The sequence below is a fragment of the Lepidochelys kempii genome, chromosome 9, assembly GCF_965140265.1.
Source record: "Lepidochelys kempii isolate rLepKem1 chromosome 9, rLepKem1.hap2, whole genome shotgun sequence".
In the NCBI taxonomy this organism is placed as follows: domain Eukaryota; kingdom Metazoa; phylum Chordata; order Testudines; family Cheloniidae; genus Lepidochelys; species Lepidochelys kempii.
Genome location: NC_133264.1, coordinates 82,313,266 through 82,327,585, shown reverse-complemented (window position 1 = coordinate 82,327,585; position 14,320 = coordinate 82,313,266). Strand labels below are relative to the sequence as shown.

The window sequence follows — 14,320 nt, the reverse complement described above, 5'->3', positions numbered from 1 at the left end:
TAGGGAGAAGACGGTGAGTACGTTATGTATTTTAAGTGGGCTGCATTGAAATCCACATATTTCATTTTAACAATCAGAGAAGCTGAGTTTGAGGGACCACTGTTCATAAACAGAGGATGTTTCAGTAAAAAAAAAAAAAAAAAAAAAAAAAAAGGTAGGCTACCCTACTGGTGATACTAAAAATAAGCTTCGATGGAGGAGGGAGAGAAATAATGGACTTCCAGATAGAAAACGTGTGGCAGCACTTTTCATTAGAAATCTGGGCAAATGTAATTACGAGCCCTCATTCTCATAGATGTTCATCCTGTGGAGTGGAGCACACAGTTAGAATTCTGTATGCAAATGGCTTACTTGCTGTAGTAAAAGATCCTTTTGTTCAAGTAATCCAGTGGTGGTCATTGTAAAATTGTGGGATGTAAATTGTAGCAAGCCAACAGCACATTTAGAGAGTTTAAAACTTTTTTACAATGCGTAACTAAGTAGCCTGTGCTTAATGTGGGCAACTTTCAGTCAAGTCAGTGAATTGACATCTCTCTAGTGTCACTAAATTAGCTTTAACAAGAAGAAATATCTATCTATTGTATGTTTGTGTCTATAGATCTTAATCTGACGAAGGAAACATTACAAATATTGCATGATGATTCTCCTCACTTGTGTAATGCTGAAATAAAAGGTGCAGTGGGGAAGAGTGTTTGTTAAAATGGAAACTTTTATATTCATTAAATGCCCTGAGTAAAATGCTTAATGGACAGTAAACATTGTAAAATTAACTGTTTACATAGAGAGTGAACAACAGATATCAAAACAGTTTTAGCCTATGCAGGCAATATAAATTACAATTTTAAATATTGATATAAACGTGGTTTTTGTCTACAGTATTAAGCATTGCAAATATAAAAGCATTTTAAAATATTCACTGAACACTGAGTTGCTGGATTGTGCATAAAGAAAAACATGAAGCAACTGTATATGCTGGAAACCAACTGCATAAGAGGAGGCCACCGATTATAGGATCACTGCATGCTTTTCAAGCACCAGCTCTAACAGACAGTAGTAATCTTCATACTAGATATTTCTTAAGAGAGAAGTAAAAATAACATCTTGGGCAAATAGTGCAACTTCTGTTTATTGCTCAGTTTAACCACATTCTTATATACACAGATTACACAATAAGTAAGGGTTATATCAACACAAGATGGTAGGTGTGACAGGATTCCTGGGGTGCAGCCTGGGACTGTGGGACCACTGTGCCCCCTTAACTCTCTCCAGCCTGGGCTGTCTCTCACAATGCCTTGCTAGTGACCAGCAGCAAACCCCTCCAGGCACTGTGATCACTCAGCACACCAGCATGTGGAGCCCCACACACCCAGCTAGATTTCATGAATGCTCCCAGAGCCATTCATAAATCACACAGAGAAAGACACCAGGGCCAAATCCCCCCTGCACCGTACTGCAGGAGTACACCGTCTTGCACTGCTCAAGATGAGCAGTGCAAATTTATTAATTGGTTCATCGCTTCATCAGTGGAAAGTGGATCTACACCAGCCTTTCAAAAACCTGAGCAGATTTGCCACACACTTCATACAAACTCACTGGTGAAGATAAACAGTAAAACAAATTTATTGATTACAAAAAATAGATTTTAAGTGATAGGCAAAAAGTCAGAGTTAGTCATCATAAGAAATAAAATATAAGCACCCAGTCTAAACTCTCAACCTTATTAGACTGGGAAAAACTAGACTAAGCAATTTTTCTCACCCCACTGGATATTGCAGTCCTTTTAATATACAGATATCATCTTTGAAATCTGGGCCAGTCCCCACAGTTGGAGTCTTCAGAGGTATCCTTGTTGCTTGTAGCATAGGTGGGTGAAGGAGAAAAGGCCCAGCATGAGCCTCCTGAGTTTGGTTTTATACCCTCAGTCCATGTGCTTGGAAAACACAAGTCCAGGCATGTCTGGGTGACGTTGGTGAGTCTCCAGGCAAAGTTGAGCAGTTCCCCTGATGTGGGCCCCATGCAGGTGAGTCATTGCATTGTAGCTCCCTTGCTGGACAATGGTTGTTGATGGATTGATTGACACCCCGCCCAGGTGTTGGTTACTTTCCTTGCTGTTGCCTCTAGGGAGCTAATATCTAGCTGATTCCCCAACTTACAACATGTTTTAGTGACCACCATACAACACAATTTTCATAACTTCTGATGCTCCAATGATACACATATATGTATAGAGAACTGACTTTCAGCATATGATAACCTTTCCCCTGAGACCTTACAAGGCATGCTTTATATGTAAGATCACGATTATATAAAAATGAGACATATGGGGGTTTCAGGATGCGCCCCCATGGTATAGAATGTTGGAGTGGGGATTAGTGAACAACAGAACCACAAGGTAGAAAAAAGGATGCTTAGGGGATCATTCATTGGGGGGTGTTAGGTGTTGTGTATGCAAGAACTTCAGGCTGCTGCATTCAGTTTAAGAATCATGTTTACATGACCGTATTGGATTTTTAGGGAGCACCTGAGTAAAGGCAAATAGTGGAAGTGAGTCGTGAGAGAGATTTGGTGGCAACATGTGATGCTGCAAGGTTCATGTGATGATGGAGGCTATTTCAGGCATGGAACATTGTGTACGAGTGTTTAGTCCTGAGTCAGAAGCAGCATGAAACCAATTCAGTACCCTGCAAACTGGAAGCAAAAGATTGAGTTCTATTCCTGGTTCTGTTACTGACCTGTCTGATCTTGCACTAGTCACTTTGCCTCTCTGTAACTGTTTCCCCATCTGCAAAATGGGAATAATGATTCTTGGTTTCCTTTTTAATACACTTTAAGATTTGTATGTGAAATAAAAAGGGCCATATAAGAGCAAAGTATTATTTCAAAGTACCACTGGGCACTCTTTTTACACTTGAGCACTTTGTTGCCCCCACTAAATTGTGTTTGCAAGGTTACTTTCTGTCCAGCTTTAACTCTGATTTCAAAATTGAAATCAGTCTTACATTTGACTAATACATCTGGTGTCACTGTTCAGAAAATGGCTGCTGGTGGTAGCCAAAAGTGTAGTCATTCCAATTGTCATTTCAACCTCAAATGGACTTTAGTCCCATGTGAAAATTATCAGGTAAGTTTCAAGATTCTGAAGAGCAAAATGGGTGGAGGTTTCTTGTAATGTAGCTGTAATCCCTTTCTTTTTATATGAAATGTTTGCATGGCAAAGATGAATGAAAAAGGGCTTCAGATGTATCCTCTTTGTACATCTCTCTCTTTATCACAGGTGTTAGAATACTATGTTGTGGTGATCAAGGCAAAAGTAACCTTTTTTTTTTTTCTCCGTTGCTCAGGAGGGGAAAAGCAAAGAGTTGCTATTGCCAGAGCCATCTTAAAGAATCCTCCTATTATTCTCTACGATGAAGCCACATCCTCTTTAGATTCAATTACAGAAGAGGTAAATTAGGATAAAGAATCTAAAGCCTTTTCAGCTGCATTCTGTCCAACTTTGCTGGCCCTCCAATCTCCTCCCAGAAGAGATTTTGTTATGTTTGCTTTTTGTCTAGCTACTCTAATGCCATTCTTTAGTATTGTCAATGAGAAGAGTAAAGAATCTTTCCCCGAAGGCCAAAAGTTGAGACACTAAGGGTATGTCTACACTGAGATTAAAAAAAAAACCTGGCACTGCACTCAGAGCCCAGGTCAGCTGACTCTGGCTTGGGCTCACGGGACTGTAAAATTGTGATGTAGACATTTGGCCTGGGGCGGAAGCCTGGTCTCTGAGGCGCTCCCGCATCGCAGGGTCTGAGAGCCTGGGCTCCGCCCCAAGCCCGAACTCTGCACTGCAATTTTATAGCCTCATGAGCCGGAGCCCTGCAGAACCTGAGTCAGCTGACCCAGCCAGCCGTAGCCATGCCACAGGCTTCTTATTGCAGCACAGATGTACCTTGAGATTCCCAACCTACATGGAGCCAGAGCCAGCAATGTCAGGTCCACATCTGAACTACTGTCCTGTTTTACAGCGTGACATCCTGTTGCAGCAGTAAGCCGACACCATTTGAAAGTGTTGCAGTTGCTAATGTACTCATGGGGTCCACTTTAAATAGAGGAATTTGGGTGCTGTTTAACATTCATTACAATATAGGTCATTTAAATGATTGTGACATACTGCAAAATAGAAAACCTTTCATTCATTGTGGAGCATCATACTGAGATGCAAGTCAGGTACACATACCCTACACTGCTGGTATTAATTTATATTCATTTCATAGAAAGGGCTGTGAAATATCAGGATGTTGTGACACAGATGTCATGACATTACCACAGCAACTGCATCAGACTTCATAACCACCTCTTTGTGCTAAATACAAAAATCTCAGCAGTAACAGTAATTTCATGAACTAATCGCATTTTCTAAAACTAGAGCTAAAAGAATGCAGTTTGCAAATTGTTTCCACTTGTGTAGATTATTTGGCATACTTTGACCGCTGATCACTAGACTGTGCTTATTTTACAGACGTAGGGAAGTCATTTAATGTACACTTGGTACATGCTTATGGTGTATAATACAAATAATGATCCCCCTGTCTGAAGTAGACCACTTCCCTGGACTTCTGTTTTTATCATTTGTGACAAAGAATTCTGAACAGTACTAGTTTTTTTCCTCTCATTTTGCTATAATTATTGCAAGGTTGCCAAACAAAGCTGAATGTTTGCACAACACAGCTGCATTTTAAAGGCAGCAAATAAAAATGAGTTCTTTCCAGAAATGTATATCTTGTAATCACAATGTTTTCTGACAGAGGCTAGCTTTATTTAAAGAAAACAAAATGCATATCCCAGCTTGTGTAGTAGTTACCCTAAGAGAGCTTGTGTATGTCTACACTGTGGTAAAACACCCCTGACACCTAGTCTCGGACCCTGCGTCAGTTAACCTGGGCTCTGTGGCCACGCTGCAGGTCTTTCATTGCATTGTAGACATAGCCTCAAATCATACTTTTGCATCTGAGGTATGCAGCTCGTGAAGGTGGAAAAGGAAACACTGCTTCTGACTTGATGGGGTTGGCTGTAGATAGTAAATATTTCCTTGGGCTTTTGTGGTTTTGGGAATATTTGTGTTCCTTGTTGACACAGGCCAGGGTTTACATTTAAAAATTAGGTCGTTGTAGCTACTTCATCCACAGTATGAAAAATCCACCCCTCCTGATCGACGTAACTGTGTTGACCTAACCCCCATAGACGCAGCTATGTCAATCGAGAATATTTCTGTCAACCGAATACTTCTGTCAACCAAACTACCATTATTTGGGGAGATGGTGTTCCTACACCAATGGAAAATCCCCTTTCATCAGCATCGGCTGCATATATGTGGCAGGTTAGGTGAACATGGCTCCCGCGGCATAGTTATACTGGTATAATCTCCATCGTGTGGACGGTCTTGGCTGTTCTTTAATTTTTGTGGATTTGGAGAGTAAAACGTTACACCTGCACATGCCACAGCTATCAGCACTGTTTCTTGTACAGTCATACTACAAACTTTTTTTTCCCCTGAAGGTGAGCAAACACTTCCCTTCCTCTACCCTCTTGAGATGTTTAAACTTCCGAGAGAAGTGTAACCTCCTTTGGCTTTCCTTCACACTGTGAAGCTCCACTTTGAGGATTTTCACAGAGCTACTGATGTCTTATTCTAGGCATTGTGTTGCTTCTTCCAGAAATAGTTCCAGATATTTTTCGATTTGGGGCTTCGAAGACATTCTTCAGCATTCACTAAAACTTTGTTTGAAGTGTTACACGACCTGATTTTATTTCCTCTTAAATGCACACATATAGACGTACATTTTTAATTTGCAGAACATTCTCAGTGCCATGAGGGACCTGGTGAAGCACAGAACAACTGTTTTCATTGCACACAGATTGTCAACAGTAGTTGATGCAGATGAAATCCTTGTCCTAGATCAGGTGAGAGAGTATCACCCTGTGTAATTCAACTTTGACATGATGTGCATGTTTTAGTGACTGTGTGCTTTTGAAATCTATAAATTATTTCTGAGTATACAGAACTGAACTGCCTTTGTTGGACATGAACCATGTCTGAAAAATATATCCCAAATTTCTCATACATAGTCATTTTTCTTGCAACAAATACAACTTATCAATGACAGAAATGTAGTGTATCTGTACATATGTATGTCTGTGTTTTTATATGTTGTAGTGTGCTTGTATAATTCTTTTAACTACATGTAGTTACTAATGTTTTAAGTGGATTACTGTAAATCCTATTCACTGGGCAATCTGGTATTGGTTTAAGTGGTGTACAATTTACCTCTATTATGGATTTCTCTCATGTTGGATTTCTAATGTGTTCCCCCAATTTATATTTCATTTTCATTGCCCAGTGAGAGTGGCCACTTTTCAGATACATCCCTTGTTTCTCACTGTCAATAGAAAAGAGAGCAGTGGGCTCTGTGTTTCTGCAGATAAAATTGTTGCAGGATTGTTCCATCTAATTATGGTAGAAATCTGAGCACCACTCTATTGTGGCTGGTAGCTCTAGAAAATTGTAATTATTCCCTCTGTCTTTTTCTCCACCCCCAAAAAGAGACTCTTTGATATTAATCAAATATTGACTGTTCAGCCATCACCTCATACTCTGTCTATTCTATGTCCACCTTCCTCTCTGTTACAATCTGAGTAACCAAGTTAAAATAAAAGTGTTCCTAAAAATCACTTAATAGCTTTTTAAAATCGTTATCTCCGTAGATATTAGTGATTTAGGTTTTGTCTGCTGGTTATGGATCTTCTTAAATTTGTTAAATTTAGTAGTGTGCTCTTCATCTGTTTTATTTGCTATTCATGTACTTGAATCCATTGAAATCTTCAGTGACTAAAATATTAAAATGGTATATATCGAGAAGAAAACAGACAGATATTTCTTTGGTATGTTAAATGATTGTGCTGGAATTTCTTAAACAAGAAACTTTTGAAGTGAGTTAATGGTATTTCTCAATATCCCTGAGATTCAGATGGAAGAGACAAAATTAGATAATGGAGTAAACTCACTTCCCACCTGTCTGCTGTTTGCTGCTTTTGCTAAACATTTAAATAGCATACATTCATGTGCCCCTACTTTTCTATAAAAAGTCAGACCTAGCGCAGCATTTACTGTGGTTTATAACCATATGTAATGAGCCAATCCATGAATTATATAATGTAGCACAACACAGTAAGAGTGTGTTTTGTATTATAGTATAATTGTTGGATTTAAAAAGAAACACAATTAAACTAGTTCATTAGTGTTAGCTGAACAGCTGGGATGCTTAGGTTCATCAGTTGTCTTGCTTTTCCAAGCTCCTGTTTCAGTAGAGACTGAGTGATGTCCTCAGTCAGGCAACATGATGCATCACTCCCTGCTGGCAGGCTGGTTCATGAAACCCTGCTTGTGTGCAGGGTACAATAATGGCAACCAATTAAATAAGGATCAGGAAAGGAGAAGGAGCTGGAAAATTGTATAACCCTTTTGCTGCATGATGTAAATATTACACCACAGGGTTTAGTATTTTCTCCTTATATGAATCAATAATCAAAATAACACATTTGTAGCTTTTATTATGCAGTCTAATAAGTGAGCTTAGCTTTTGGACCCACAGAGAGCACACACACTTAGTTGCCAATATAATTTGAGTGACTGAACTTTCTACCATAGGAGCAACTGAGGCCTTCTCAAAACACAGAGGTTGCACCAATTTAACTTAAATCAGGTTTTAAAACAATTTGGTTTAATTGTGCAAATACTTGTGTGGACATTCTTATTTTTGATTTAATAATGGCTTAATTCAGTTTAGCATAAATTTATTCCTAGTCAATTTAAACTAAGTCAAGATAAGGCAGATATATTTTTATTTTTGGAGCGTTCATATGGCATATGCACTAATTTAATAATAAATCCTAGCTCTTACGTATAGTGCTAAACCTAGTTTAAATTGTATCTTTAGTTTAAACTGGTACAGTTTTTCATGTAGTCAAGCTGTGAACTTTGCCCAACTGAGACCTGAGGTCTGCACCTAATTTTCATAACCCAGAGAAGACTACAGCTCTCTGTCTTTAACATGGAGTGTGGCCTGAGAAGACTGAGTCCATACATACAGTGCTCCCTCTAAATGAGCCTGTCTCTGTGGGTTTTGCCTCCTTACTAAAGAGGAGGATTTCTCTGAGCTACACTGTGAAACTGTCTGGCCCATGCTTTTGTCACCTTCATACTCTAGAGCAGCGGTTCTCAACCTGTGGGTCAAGACCCCAAAAGTTGGTCGCAACCCTGTTTTAATGGGGTCACTAGGGCTGGTGTTAACTTGCTGGGGCTCGGGCCAAAGCTTGAGCCCCACCACCCAGGGCCAAAACTCAAGGGCTTCAGCGCTGGGCAGAGGGGCTCAGGCTTTGGCTTCAGCCCTGGGTGGTGAGGCTGAAGCCCTTTGGCTTCAGCTCTGGCCCTCCTGCCCGGGGCAGCAGGGCTCAGGCATAGACTTTGCCACCCCTCCCTCACCCCTTGGGGTCATGTTTTTGTTGTAATTTTTGTTGTCAGAGCGGGGTCATGGTGCAATGAAGTTTGAGGACCCCAATCTAAAGATCTGATAGCGTTCAATCACTAACTGTATATATATTTTACAGGGTAAAGTTGCTGAGCGTGGTAGCCATTTACATCTTCTTGCCAGTCCCAGCAGTCTCTACTATGAGATGTGGCACACACAGAGCAGCAGAATACTAAATAGTAATATCAACCAGAAATGGGAAGAAAGAAATAACCATATGTCCAAAGAAGAGGAAAGGAAGAAACTACAAGAGGAAATTATCAACAGTGTGAAGGGCTGTGGAAACTGTTCATGCTAAGTGTGTGATGCAGGATTAAATTTCTGCTGCCAGTTAAAGGGTAATATAGGACTGCACTGAAGCACAGCTGTGATTTGGAAACAAACGATCCAGACACTTCCTGGTTGGTTTTGTTTTTTTACGGTATCTCAACGCAGCATAACTTCTTTAACCAAAGGATTTATTTCGACGTCTGTCAGAATCTCTAATATTTAAAGAGGTGCATGAGAGCTTTTGAAAAACTCTCAATTTATTGCTAATTAACAAGGCGTATTTTTATGGAAGTTTCAGACATTTATACATTTTACTGGCAATCACTTGTCAAGTGACCGAGATCATTTCAGCTGGCAAAGATGGAATTGTTTGAACTGTATCATTAATCGGTAAACAGACTTGTTCTTTATTTTCCACCATTGATGGCTGATAAAGGTGTTTTATATTTTTAATGTGATTCAGCTAACTTGAATTTGTATGCTAAAAAATAAGATGTTCTTAGTTATTAAATGATTCTCTGGTTTGAAATAACGTGTTTCCTTTTTAAGAACAACAAAGCAAAAAAAGCCTCTAGTAGCAAACTCAAATTTGGAACAACCCTGCTCAGTTGTTCCTTCAAAATAACTCTGCATTTTCCTTTCTGGAAAACTTCATAGTTGTCCCATTAAAGAGGAAATAATATGTATTTTTAAGAAGTATTTAAAATCTCTAATTAAAGAATATAATTTGACATCACATAAATGTTGTAATCCAAAACATTATAAAATATAGTTTACCCTTTACTTACTTGCCAAGAAGAGAGTTCAAGGTTCTGAACCTTGAAGAGAGTTCAAGGTCTTTGAAATATGTTGTAAGACCACTGCATCCTGCTTTATTTCACTCATAGTCCTAGGGAGCAATTAAAGTTCAGTAAGGCTAGTTTGTGAAAGAATGGTATTTCTATCATTTTGCATGATTGTATGAGAAATCAACCAAAATAGCTTTAGGGCTATTGTCCTAATAACCATATAGGTTTCTGTACCCAAGGCCAAAACATACGACATTCTGAGAAACCTTAAATCTCTCTAAAGCTTGCAAGACCTCCCAGGACTGGGCCCTAAGATTGTATCTATTTGGGCTTATCTGCAAGGGGAAACTTATCAGCATAACTCCACCTTAATATTCTAATTCCATCCTCCTCTAACTCACTGCATGGACACTGCTATTCCAGAATAGGAGTACTTTTTTTCCCGGTTTAGCGTCTGTCCCTAGCAGAATAAATGTACCCACAAGGGGCATTTTACCAGTTTATAGTATAATTATGCTGGTAAATTTCCCTGTATAGATAAGCCCTTAGTTATTTATTAATTGTTGGAGGAGAACCTTGGATGTCAAACTCAAGTCTTGGTAGCAAAATATTTCAAGTCACCTTAAAGATTCGTTAAGGAATTCACTTCCTAATAAAACAGGAAATTAACTTCTTCCAAATGAGTAAAATAAGGTAAAGGACAAGACCAAAACCAGAATTTTCAGTTTTCACTCATTTTGGGTGCCCAACTTGTGCTTGATTTTTTTTGAAGTTAATGTGAGCTGCAGGTCCTTTTTACCTCAGAAAATTGGGCATGTAGGTGCCTCCAGGTCAACACCCAGAAATTGAAGAACCCAAAGTTACTGAACACTTACTAAAATGTGGCTGCAAATGTAAATTATTTACTTTTTTTGGTGTTGTAACATTCATTTTAGCTGAACCTGTCATCAAGCTAGCTACAAAAAACATGTAAAATTAAAGGAGGCTGCACTTTTGGTTTCTTCCTTTTTGGCTAGTCTAATTCTCTCTGTTAAAATTTATGTAAGAGAAAAATAATCTGTGCCAATACATAACATATGCTCAATTAAAAATTACTGTAAAGAGAGTGTCAAAATACAAAGATGAATGACCTTCAGCCTTGGAATGCAGAAGATAGGTAAAATCATGGAAATCTGTGGTGACAGTTCAGAATTATTTCTATTTAGGGCCTCCCTTTTATTTTCCCTAATGGAATGTCTCCTTTTTAAATTTGTTTTAGCAGCACAAAGACGACAAACAATATAATAATCTCAACGGCCAGAAACAGCAAAGGGTTGATAAGTCCCTTTTGAGATGTTTTTCCTTTCATATATGATGTGACTTCAAATAACGCAACTAGTTTTTTTAAATTAAATAACTTATATCTACTGCTCTATGTACTGAATTATGGACAAAAGCTGTATTTAATAACATTTCAGTATTTTCTTAAACCCCTTCGTTGCTTTGACACATTACTTGATGTTTACATGTTTTAGTGATTGCTATGTAAATTCAATTGTGGTGACAAGTTTTTCTGACTGGACAATTGCCCACATATTACCAGGCTTATATACTTTGTTCATTACCTAAAAACAGATCTAACACTAGCATTATATTGAAAGTATCTGAAACGAACCAATAATTCCTTTGCTAGAGTATATGATACAGGAAACCTGCTTTGGCAGCTAAGTAAGCGCTGTAATGAAGCTGATGCGTCTTAATCAATTGGAAAAAGTTTTGCGTAGTACTCCAGAACTTTGAGTGTTATTGCCATTGTAGGAAAGGGTGAACTTTTTAGCCAACAAATACCATGAAATTTATTTTGTTAATTTGGTAAAGGGTTTGGAGCAGAGGTGTGGCTATTGCTAAACTGCACATCACCGTCGTCAGTTTTGGCAAGGGTGGGGAATGTAGGAGATTGGGAAGGCTTCTAAACTGATCTTCGTGATAAGTGAGTTGGTTTTTTTTCCCCCATGTCCTATATATTTTCCTATACCTAAAGGAGAAGAGAATTTACTTAGAAACAGATACTTGTTGTAAAGCTGGAGGGTTACAAATGGACTTGGTTTTTCCACTGCTACAGCTCTGCGTTACTCCATCAAACAGATGTGAGATCAAAATGAATATTATGTCTTGCCTTGTGAGTAGGAATGTCAAAGGAGTAGTAGCACTTCACTTATTGATCTTCGTGTTTATTAGAGATGTAAAACTCTGGTTCTGAATTTGTTAGGATTGGATTTGTGTGTTCATGTGTCATGCATTTACATAGGCTATTCTAAACAGGCATTTTAGAGTACTTGCTGACCTGAAGAATCAGAGCTTAGGAGGACTTGAACAAATACAGAGAGGTGTGCCAAGTTTTGGGGCAGAGGATGTCCTGTTAAAATCCCTAATTTACAGTCTTTGATGGGAAAAATCAGTTCATTTTGAAATCTTCTCATGGCTGTGTGAACAGCTGTAGATCCTGTTAACATTGGGGGTAGCAGAACTGATACATCCCTGTTCCAAAACAGCATGTTTACATAATGTTTGGAAGTCTTGTGAACCGGGAGCAGGTCACTGGTAAAAATTAAATCAGTCCACGACAATTATAAAACCAAAGCTTGCCATGTTGGAGTGAAAAAGTCTGGACTAAATAATGCCACTTAAATCCATTTTTTGTCTCTAGAAGAACTTATACCTCTTCAATTGTGTTAATTATTTCAATAAATGTATACTTGTTTGAGATCCATATTCTAATTGTTTAAAATGACTGCTTCTTAAAGCAAGTATCAGCCTAACAAATCTAAAATCAAGATGTTTAGAGCTATTTTTTATTCCCAGGGAGAAACTGTCTGAACAGAGAATATAAAGATAAATATATAAATGTCTTTAGTTATTGTTTAATTTGCTATGGTTAGTAAAGTTGGGGTTTTTACAAATGTGAATTTATAATTCTCCAGTGCAGGTGGCTTCACAGTTTTATGCCCCCTATTCTGTAATCCATAACAGCATTTAAATATGTTTGAAATTCAGATGTGAAATTGTCAGTTTTCTTTTCAGTATGGGAAAATAAAATGTAAATTGTACATTATAGATAAGATACCCAATGTCCACCAAAAGCCAGTTAAAACCATGTTAGTGTAAACATTCAGTTGGAAAACTTCCTACCATAACTCCATTGTTAATCTGTGCATAGATAATTATTACTAATTAAATGATTTATCTTGTGAATGGAAATGTGTGTCCTCTTGAAACAACGTTTACAACTTTACAACAGTTCCCAGGAGAAACCAATATTTTGTCAGCAACATGCTCAAAATAAGAACAGATATGATTTTAATAGCAACAATGGGAGTGTTGCCCTGCATCCACTAGGAAGAGAGCTTCAAATTGTTTCTTAATAAAAGTAATTGTTTGCGGTGCTCAGTGACGTCAGTGACATTGATAACCAATTATATTGCTTTAGGGTGTGTATTAGGTAATCAGAAATTTTGGATGATCAGTCAGAAAAAGGTAAGTTGATATTGTGCACCCAAATTTTCCTCCGCCACTCCCAACATACACACTTATTTCTTGTTAGAAGAAAAACTAAAACAATTGTTTCACTACATAAAGAGCTTCCATATTAGCTAGGTCATACTGAAGAATATCTATGCTCTTAGTAAAAGCTTATTTTTTTAGTTTAAAATCATGCATCATTCATATATTTCTTACATACGTTTACAGCTAAATACTCCCACCCCCATCAGCTCCTCCAGCACAGACTTCTTATTGTTTACAAGAGCTGTTGAGCCATACTCTTGAGACTAAAGTTCTCTACTCACTGTTCCTCTGCATCTGTAGTGCTAGCTTTCCCGTTGGAAATGGAAGTATGAAATACACTTACTGCAACCCAACTTATCATGTAGTTGTGTTGATGCATTATGTTTCACACACTTGAGCTGCACTAGCCACATGTCATGGTACCACTTCATTATATAGTTAGTGTGTTTGAGCTCTGCATTGTCTTGCAGAGAGTGCTGTATTACTGGAATGAATGAGAGCGATCCTGGAACAGATTAGAGTCTAATTATAGCACCCTCCAGCTGTTGTTTCTAAAGTTTCATTTACCGCATCTTTTAATAATATTATGCAGAAATGTTCTATAAATGCTGACTGACAAAAAAATATAGCCATTCATTTGTAGAGGATGAGTTAAAATAAGTATATATTTTTTTCTCTTGGTGTATCCGCGTAACTTCTATTAATGCTAATTTGACTTACATGTGTGCATCAAAGAAAACAGTAATTTAAGATTATAAACTGCTGGATTGTTATAAATTAGGAATTGTTTTGAGATTGCCAGGCTTCTCATTTAGAATCTCATTTGTGTTTAAACAATGGTCTCAGAGATGGCTGCTCAATGTTTTGTTGATTCTTCTATTCCGCAGTGGAGAATTTCCTGTGTCTTTTATCTTACATTTATCAGATGGTAGTTTGGTCCATTGGAATATCTGAAAAGTTCGAGGATATTTTTTTTAACCTGTTTTGCTAGGGGTTGTGGCTCAAGCCAACACAGGTTGCTAGGAGTTTTGACAGTGTGTCTGTATCTTTATTGCCTTCTAATAGGGAGGTCAAATTTCTTGAGGCGCGTGGGATCTTTACTTTCAAAAGCCACAAAATGAAGCCTAAATTGGTGGATTCAACAGTAGT

The 14,320-nt window shown here is 38.1% G+C and overlaps 1 protein-coding gene across 3 annotated transcripts in view; it reads left to right on the top strand.

The window, feature by feature from the left end:
• ABCB7 (ATP binding cassette subfamily B member 7) overlaps positions 1-9,372 on the top strand; it is a 65,152-nt gene extending 55,780 nt beyond the window's left edge. For all 3 annotated transcript variants that reach the window (XM_073361125.1, XM_073361124.1, XM_073361126.1), the window contains 3 exons: positions 3,342-3,445; positions 5,839-5,946; positions 8,650-9,372. In XM_073361125.1, coding sequence (XP_073217226.1) covers positions 3,342-3,445; positions 5,839-5,946; positions 8,650-8,868 — 431 coding nt within the window. In that variant the 3' untranslated portion in view covers positions 8,869-9,372. The remainder of the gene's footprint in view (positions 1-3,341; positions 3,446-5,838; positions 5,947-8,649) is intronic.
• Positions 9,373-14,320: the final 4,948 nt, after the last annotated feature.